Source organism: Syngnathoides biaculeatus, chromosome 3, assembly GCF_019802595.1.
Source record: "Syngnathoides biaculeatus isolate LvHL_M chromosome 3, ASM1980259v1, whole genome shotgun sequence".
Classification (NCBI taxonomy): Eukaryota; Metazoa; Chordata; class Actinopteri; order Syngnathiformes; family Syngnathidae; genus Syngnathoides; species Syngnathoides biaculeatus.
In genome coordinates, this window is record NC_084642.1 from 32,294,654 (window position 1) to 32,304,252 (window position 9,599).

General features: G+C 43.4%; 1 protein-coding gene across 1 annotated transcript; it reads left to right on the plus strand.

Moving 5' to 3' along the window:
- Positions 1-5,788: 5,788 nt before the first annotated feature.
- rlbp1a (retinaldehyde binding protein 1a) lies at positions 5,789-9,442 on the plus strand. Its single transcript, XM_061815437.1, has 8 exons — positions 5,789-5,857; positions 6,133-6,167; positions 6,397-6,525; positions 6,601-6,805; positions 7,781-7,959; positions 8,592-8,750; positions 8,821-8,931; positions 9,009-9,442. Exons 2-8 carry the CDS (start codon positions 6,159-6,161, stop codon positions 9,153-9,155), a joined length of 939 nt encoding a protein of 312 aa, XP_061671421.1. The 5' UTR covers positions 5,789-5,857; positions 6,133-6,158; the 3' UTR covers positions 9,156-9,442.
- The last annotated feature ends 157 nt before the right edge of the window (positions 9,443-9,599 follow it).

Genomic DNA, 9,599 nt, shown 5'->3' on the forward strand with positions numbered 1-9,599 from the left:
TCACCCCTGGGCATCGCCATCGGCATCAGCGTGATGGAGGCCCAGCTGGCAATGTACTGTACTACCACCTTCTGGCTCTTCTCATGCATTACAATGCAAGTGGATGGAAGCACAGTTCCAGTGTTATAGTGCCAATGTCGCAAAAACGTGTCATTATCTGAGGACAAAGCAATGTCTGAAGTAATGTTTTGAAAACATTAAATGTGAACACAAATGAAACTAACCATCTCCTCTAATTAGCAGCCTGTAATGTCTCCGTGGGGCGGCCAAGGCTATTCCGGGGTCCGCAAACTATGACAATTTTGTTTTGCGAAATGTTGCAATGTGCATTATCAGCACACTGAAGGTGAGGTTTGTGCGCATAAATTAAAGTTTAGTTGCAATGTTTACAACACAATGTACACAGGAGAATAACTACAACAATTTATCAATAATCACAGAGGAACCAGCTCACACTTTTCCACTCACACACAAAGACAAATTACTTATTGAGATACTCTCTCCGCCTTACTGTTACCCAACTTACTTTTCTTTGTCTCCATCTTTTGATTCTTCAACAGACCTATTATTTAAAAAAAAAATAAAGTAAAAAGGCCAGTTGTGTTACTCAACATTTCTTATGATTGCACGTTATCCCACCCCACTTCAAGGCTAAAAAAAAAAAAAAAAAAAGCCGGGGAAATAGGCCACTGTAGATGAAAGATTCATATTTTAACTTTCCGGTGCTCAGTGATTCCCAACGGGTTTTGCCTCAAGACCCCAAATTTTACTTATTCATTTAGTCACAATGGACATTTTGGACACTTTAGCAATAAAAATTATTTTAAAAAAATACCCCAGTAATACAAACGCCTTTATGCACTGTTGAAAACGTGAAAACAGTTGATGTAAAAACGTGTAACATGAACAAATAAAAAAAAAACACTTTGCATGAAATGAATAAAATGGTGGATTTTGTTGAATGAAATAATAAAATTAATCACAAATTACTTAATCAAAAACAGCAAAATTCACTTGAATTATGGGTGGGCTGATACAGGTGAAATTTCAGAAATCAAACAGAAATATATATGCAGCATTAACTTGAATTGGGAGTTTTTATGCTTTTTTTTTTTAAGTTGCACTTGTGTGGCTCATCAACAGCACTTTTGTGATGCCCTCAACTTCTGAAGTTTTCTTTGAACTCACCTCACTTGTTTGCCTTAAAATTTTTTTTTTTTTTTTTTAGAAACCTTGTTGTGCAGCAGTTATGCATGAAATAATAAGAGGAAATCATACAACTGAAACACTTTTGACACTGTCTTAGTGTCAGTTTTGAAGTTTTTAAACAAACAAAGACACAAACATTTGCAAACAAACCACAGGGCCACCTCCTCAAGCTGTCACCTTATAGTGGTAGAGGGGTTTGTGTGTCTCGATGCTCCTAGGAGCTAAGTTGTCTGGGGCTTCATGCCCCTGGTAGGGTCACCCAAGGCAAAAAGATCCTAGGTGAGGGACCAGAAAAAGTACAACTCCAAAACCCGTATGATGAGTACAAAAATTGGATCTTCGTTTCCCTAGCCCGGATGCGGGTCACCGGGGCCCCCCTCTGGAGCCAGGGCTGGAGGTGGGTCTCGAAGGCAAGCGCCTGGTGGCCGGGCCTGCACCCATGGGGCTCGGCTGGGCACAGCCGGAAAGGATAACATTTGCCCCCCTTCCCATGGGCTCACCACCGATGAGAGGGGCCATAGGGGTCAGGTGCAATGTGAGCTGGTTGGTGGCCAAAGGCGGGAACCTTTGCGATCCGATCCCCGGCTAGAGAAACTAGCTCTAGGGACATGGAATGTCACCTCTTTGGCAGGGAAGGAGCCCGAGTTACTGCGTGAGGTCGAGAAGTTCCGACTAGATATAGTCAGACTCACCTCTATGCACCACTTGGGTTCTGGCACCACTCTTCTTGAGAGGGGTTGGACTCTCTTCCACTCTGGAGTTGCTCATGGTGAGAGACGCCGAGCAGGTGTGGTTATACTGATTGCCCCCTGGCTCGGGGCCTGTATATTTGGGTTTACCCCAGTGGATGAGATGGTAGCCTCCCTCAGCCTTCAGGTAGGGGGACGGGTCCTGTCTGTTGTTTGTGCTAATGCACCAAACAGCAGTGCAGAGTACCCACCCTTTTTGGATTTCTGAGTGGGAGTGCTGAAGAGCGCCCCCCTCTGGGACTCCATGATTCTGCTGGTGGACTTCAATGCCCACGTGGGCAATGACACTGAGACCTGGAAGGGCGTGATTGGGAAGAAAGGCCCCCCTGATCAGAACCCAAGTGGTGTTCTGTTACTGGACTTCGGTGCTCATCACGGATTGTCCATAACAAACACCATGTTCGGGCATAAGGGTGTCCACACCTCCACCTGGCAAGAGGACACGCTAGGTTGCATTTCAATGATCGACTTTGTGGTTGTGTCATCAGACTTGTGACTGCATTTTTTTCTCATGCTTTTTAGAATATATCCACTTTTGATCATATTACTTGCAATATATGTGGTTTTAATTATCTTTTTTTAATATTTGGTTTGTCATTTTTATTGTTTTCATGCCATTTTAAATGTTTTATCTCTTTATTTTCAAATACCTTCAATCATGTAAAGCACATTTAGTTACCTCGTGTATGAAATAGGCTATACAAATAAATTTGCTTTGCTTTGCTTTATATCTCGGACACTCGGATGAAGAGATGTGCGGAGCTGTCAACTGATCACCATCTGGTTGTGATTTGGCTCCAATGGTGGGAGAAGATGCCGGTCCGAAGTGGCAGGCACAAACGTATTGTGAGGGTCTGCTGGAAAGGGCTGGCAGATTCCCCTGTCAGAAGGAAATTGAACTCCCCCGCCTCCAAAAGAACTTTGCTCACTTCCCAGAAGAGGCAGGGGACAGTGAGTCCAAGTGGAGTATGTTCCGCGCCTCTTTTGCTAAGGCAGCCAACCGCAGCTGTGGCCGTAAGTACGTTGGTACGTGTCATGGCGGCAACCCATGAACACATTAGTGGACACCAACAGTGAGGGATGCTGTCAAGCTGAAGAAGGAGTCCTATCAGGCATTTTTGGCTTGTGGGACTCCTGTGGCAGCTGATAGGTACCAACTGGCCAAGCGGAATTAAGCTTTGCAAAAATGGGGAAGGAGTTCATTGAGGCCATGGAGAACAACTTCAAGACAGCTTCGACCCAGGACACGCTGGAGAGACTATATCCCTCGGCTATCTTGGGAATGCCTCGGGATCCCTCTGGAAGAGCTAGAATAAGTGGCTGGGGAAAGGGAAGCCTGGGTAGCCCTGCTGAAGCTACTTGCCCCGTGACCCGACCCGGAAAAGCAGTAGAAAATGGATGGATGGTAGGATGGAACCAAAGGGCAGAACGTGAAGGATACCTCCCCACCTACTTAAGATATCTTATTTACGACAACAGAGGACGAAAAGGCTAGCTGGCCAATTGTCTGCTGGCTCATGAGAAAAACACGTCAATCTTTCCAACGACCTTAATTAAACGTAGCGATGCATTTGGAGTGGCCTTTTGAAGGTGCCAATGGGGACATGTGGACGCCATGAGATGTAACTTTTAACTCGTTAATCTGGCAGCAGACGAGAGAGACTCTCACACTGCTGCTGGGTGACAAGTGTTTGTTTTTACTGTCATGATGTGCAACTTCATGTTAACGTTACCTTGATAGCCTTGGCTTTTAGCAAAATGATCTCGTATTTGAACACAAAAGTGACTTTAAGCATTCACTCATTAGGACAACACTGGAAAATTTACTTTAGGATGACGTCGTGACGTAAAATATCTCTGAAGAAAATCCTCTTCTATGGCAATTCTTCTTCTTCTTATAATAAATGTGGATTGAAACTCTTCCTGGTACACAGTGCTGTTTACGGCACATGAGGAAATTACCAGTCAAAAGATACTTTGTTAAGCTACTTTGATTTTGTGCACATCATGGTTTGCAGTTTTTCTCAGGTGCTAAAACTCGTTTTTTGAAGCAGACTCCCATTTCGTGGGTACCTTAAATAAAAATCCCAAATTTCCAGCAACATTCTCAAAACCCCTGTCTCCTTCTGCCAAACCAAACTCTTATCCCGTAACAGAGCCCGAGTAAAAACCAAATGGAAAACCCAGATGAACAACCATTACGCACTACAAAGAAAAAAAGTACAACACAATTGATCACATTATAAAGCTATAGAAATCATCTTTGTCAATCGCAATAGCAACCACAACAACAACAAATCCTGTTTAAGACTTGTAATGAAAGAAATACTGTATAGACAAGTAGTAGACCTACACGTACGATGGAAAATTGATTTATTGAAAGACCTTTTTGTGTACAGCAGTGTAGCACTGTATACTCATACTGTCAGCATGTACTCTGTGTATCTAATGAAAAAATAGATCTCTCAATCTTCAGACTATGGTGGACACAGTTAAGCTGCTTAGGTTGGGCTGCTCTCACTGCATTCCTGCTTCCCTAGAGGTACAGTACTACGATCTATGAAAGTTGCCAGTTGCCATCTAAAATACAGTATGCACTTTTGCTATCTCGGCTTACCATTATGCTGCAGTAATGCATTTTAGTACAAAACGTGTTTTAGTGGGTGAAAATATCTTAGCAAGTTGTATCTAAAGTGGTGAAAGCTATGGTGCAATTTTAACTTTTTAGTAAAATACATTTGTTGTTGGTTATACAACATTTAATATAGAATTTGATCATTTTTCTAACTTTGGGGAATACATCTTAATTGAATCAAACTGAATCAACAAAGCTAAACTTTGTGTGCACTAACTGGTATGTTATGTTCTACGTCTATTTATTATCATAATTGCGGTTATTACATGGTCGTAAACGTGTGGAATAGAACACAACGTATGCAGTGTTTCTCTTCAGTATGACACTCCACTGTAATGTCTCCTCTTTAAGCATTGACTCATTGATTACATGAATATTTCCTTTGTCCAAAACTGTGGAGCAGCGAGATACTCAAATGGTCTTGCATTGTATTTTCATAAAGGCTTTTTAATGGCTAGAAAAATGACATAACAGCAACAGTCTTGCCTGATACTCTAGATATGTTGTTGTTTTTACGCCCCCAGGGTTAAAAGGGCTTATTTATGAGAATCCACTAATGAGAGATGCTGTTGAAGAACAATAGCGGAGTCCAGTGAGCCGGCCAGCACGAAGGGCCAAGTGAAGCCAGCGGAGCGTCGAACTCCGGTGCGAGACGAAGCTCATTAAGCTGCTTGCTCGGATCTCAGGATTCAGCATTTCAACGCTAGTACGGAGGAATTTGTGAACGCATTTTGCACAGGCAAGCAGCATCTCAGCATTTTTCCCAGCAAAAGCAACACTCACAAGCCTGGAACACCACTGAGCATGTTTGGGTCTTAACACTACGTAGTAAATGATAGTACTATGTGTGAGAAAGTGTTTGAAATTGGTGGATTGACTTACATTGATCCATTTCTAAGCCAATAAGAATGTTTTCATGGATACAGCAAAAGAAAAGTGTATTATACTAGTACATCGTTAACACCAATTATTTATAATGATCTTCCATCACACTGTGTTGATGAGTATAGTATGGCGGGAGTGCTATACAGTACCTTAATGTTACATAGCATGGTACGGCTAAATAAATGTTAATTTCATTTCTACCTTCCAGAGTGACATTTGCCATGCAAGCTCCGCCTTCATTTCCCATTATGCAAATCAGTCACTGATTGGTGTGAACTGAGTGATGGCTCCTCCCATTTCTGCTCCACTTCCCTTCTGCGGTGGTCACATCCCATTTCCACGCTCGTCTCATACTCACCTCACAATCCACCTGCTGAAGGTAAGACTGACCTTGCTCTGCATTTATGAGACCTCCAAAATGAAGAATCTCAAAATTATCGACATCAGGATTTGTTGGATGCAGTTGTGGTGTTGAGTCTTTTTGGATGTCCTGATGTGAAACCACAATGATAAGCGAATTGTTCAATTGAGGGCAGTGTGTGTCATGATGATAGCGGCATACGACGTCCACTAATTGAAGCATCCGAGCTCCACTGAAAGGTGCAAAATCAACTCTTGTTTAACAGGTGCATCTCTTGTCATCTTTCTCCACAGTGACACTGTTGCAAAATACTGCAAACATGGACGCTGTAAGTCAAATCAAATACAGTGATATGTCTAAATTGCTATTATTGTGTCAGTAGATGCTGACTCTGACAGGGCGGGAGCCTCGAGGAATTCTTTTTTTTTTGTCGATGGGACTCAAGAGGTCCTTTTTTTCAATGAACAATCAGAGGCAAAATCATGCAGCTCACATTTCAGTTAGTTTAAGTCTCGACGCACATCTTACGCTATGATTTGTTGACATCTCTCATGCAGACTGGGTCGTTCCGAGTGGTGTCAGAGGAGGAGCGGGCCATGAGATCCAAGCTGGAGCATCTGACAGTGAAGGACCACGGGCCTGTGTTTGGGCCGTGTCACAAAATGCCGGGGCACACCTCACAGAAGGTAACGACCACGGCTGTGCACGGCGGACCCAGGTGTTGACCCTGCGACTGCAAACATTGCGCTTTCCCTGTGCAGGCTAAGGACGAGCTGAACGAGACTGAGAAGAGGAGGGGGCTGTCCCTGAAGGAGCTCCGGGCCGCCATGAAGGAGAGGGCGGCCGAGGGAGACGACCTGGCCAAACTGGTGCTTGAGCGCTTCGGGGACAAGCCCGACTCTCTGCTCCTACGCTTCCTCCGGGCCCGCAAGTTCGATGTTGTCAGGGCCCATGAACTCATGAAGGGTTAGCCATCTTCTGTCTCGTTAGCTTCCATTGTCCATATTATTTTTGCATTTGCTCACATTCCGTCGACATTTCCTGATAGCTGCAGTAATTGATTGTGAGGCCTCTTTTGTGCTCCCGTTTAGCCTGAATACTGTCCACGCCGGGGAAAGGGAGCCGTGTACTTGTTAATTGGAGGCTTTAGTGAGCCCCCGACAAAGACGTCCTTTGTGTCCAACTGGGACAGCGCCTTTATTTTACTTGTGAACTCATAACTTAGTGATGGGAACTTCACAGTTGAACTGGTTGCTTTCACGTTGTGGTGTGTAATATGTTGTTGCAGCCTGCAAAAATTGAATGATGAGATATACCCACCATGTACTCATGCTACTACTTTGGGCGAACACCTATTTGGCAACGTTTTAAGCCCGATGCCCATCCTGACGCAACCGTCTGCATTTATCCGGTCTCGGGGCTGGCCTACAGTTTTCACTGCCTTGTGCCTCGCCATAGGGCTGCATTCCAAAGCTAATCTTAGCTCGTTTTCAAGTTGTGTCCATTTAACGTCGTTTCAAGAAGCCACAAGATTGGGGCTAAAGCCCTGACAAATGGCGCCATCTTGTGGCGTTTTACGGTGTTTTAAAAGGAGCACGAAAGCAGGAAAAAAAAAAAAAAAAAAGCAAACTAAACTCAATTAGTAAGTAAGAACTGTTATTTATCCTTGTTTATATTTTCCATATGAATGTTTACATTATACCTTATTTAAAGAATTCATGTGTGTCATTTCTTTAGATCCCAGAAAGAGTTTATAGCAATTATGATTCTGGAAAGCGTTGGTGTTTGTGTGAAAATGGGCTCTGAACTTTTTCTAAGAGGTGAATTGATGCCTGAGTGAAAAACAAACACATGTTTAATTGGGGCCTTGGTATGAAAAGGGCACACAGTCCAAGTATAGATGCTATGCAAGATTTTTACGTGATGCCTGCGTGTCTGTAGGTTACGTGCGCTTCAGGAAGGAGTACCCCGAGTTGTTTGAGAATCTGACGCCCGAGGCCGTCCGCAGCACCATCGAGGCGGGCTACCCTGTGGTTCTACCCATCAGGGACAAGTACGGTCACGTAGTGCTGCTCTTCAACATTGACAACTGGGACTTGGAGGAGATCACTTTTGACGAGGTCGGCAAAACTTTGTACGCTCTTCAAATATCACTGGGAAGTATTGAATCTGTTAAAGGCCAATCCCTGGTCTGCTACTGCTGGTTATATTGCTAAAGGTGCAAATACTTACAGTCGGTAAAGACACGCAAACATTCTGACACTTTCACAAATTCATACATATTCATTGATATATCAGAAATAACACAATTTATTTTGCTGTCTGCTATTGTGTGAATGCAAAATGGTGCCTCATCCAAGGACTTCAGCATACAGATCCCTTTGTTGTATCACAACAACATAAAGAGCCTCACTCCAGTTGCATTAATTAGTGCCAAAGAACGACTGTTTGTAAAAGACCAGAAAAAAGTAACTCTGAAGACACTAGAATGCTTTTGTTTTCCTGGAAAAGGCATAATTAACAATAGGAGAAAAATTATAAACAGTATATAAAAAAAATGTAATCATCTTCCCAAAACGTTGCAAATCATGAGTTAATTTTGAACATTTAATTGTAACGACATTTTGATACAGGATTTATAAGATTGAAAACTAGTACTAGAGCTTTTTTTCAAATTCACTGGGCCACGTCTTTACCATTATTGGTCTAATGATATGAAAATGGCCCATCAGCATGTGTGTTTGGGTGTTAGATCCTGAGAGCGTACTGTGTGATCCTGGAGAAGTTGCTTGAGAATGAAGAGACCCAGATCAACGGCTTTGTCCTGATTGAGAATTTCAAGGGCTTCACCATGCAGCACGCCTCAGGGATCAAACCAGCAGAGCTCAAGAAGATGGTGGACATGCTGCAGGTCGCTTGCATTTAACACCAATCAATGGACACGTGAGCATTTTTCTATTGTAGCTTTGTTGACTGCGCAGGACTCGTTCCCGGCGCGTTTCAAGGCGGTCCACGTCATCCACCAGCCGTGGTACTTCACGACCACGTACAACGTGGTCAAGCCCTTCATGAAGAGCAAGCTGCTGGAGAGGGTAAGGGGAGGCCCAGCAGAAGGGTCAAATGCTCCTTGTGTACTTTCTCTGATTGCCATCAATACCTTTCAACTCAGGTGTTTGTCCACGGGGACGAGCTGGACAACTACTTGAAGGAGTTTGACGCCGACATCTTGCCTGCCGATTTTGATGGGAAAGCTTGCGTTGCGGACTGCCAGGCCATCGCCAGCAGGCTCTTTGGCTCCGAGGACACGGCTCTCTGAGGCAGGGGCTCTACAGCGGCCTTCAACGGAGATGAGGCACATGAAGGCGTGCCGATTTCAAGCTGTAGCGTAAATGTTTTTTTCTTCATCTGTATGAGAGTTCTAAGGGGGAAAAGTTTTTAGATTTAGGAGGAGGTTTAAAGAAACACTGGAAATGGATGGTTAGATATTGCTGAAAAAGAGATGAGATGTGCCGCAATTTCTATTTGGAACTGGTGCGCTTGATATGGCTACCTTTAGGAGTTGGGAGAATTTGTGGTTGCAAGGGTGAGAAATGATATAATTGTGACATTTAATTGTCTGAACCACTTCTTATAACCCCTTCGTAATTTTCAGTGGATTTGAAACTATATTCAATTAAAGATTTTTCTGGCTCTGATTTAATTTGTCAAACATATTAGTGTTGCTATTAGATATAATACAGCTTCCGAAGGAGTGGAAAAA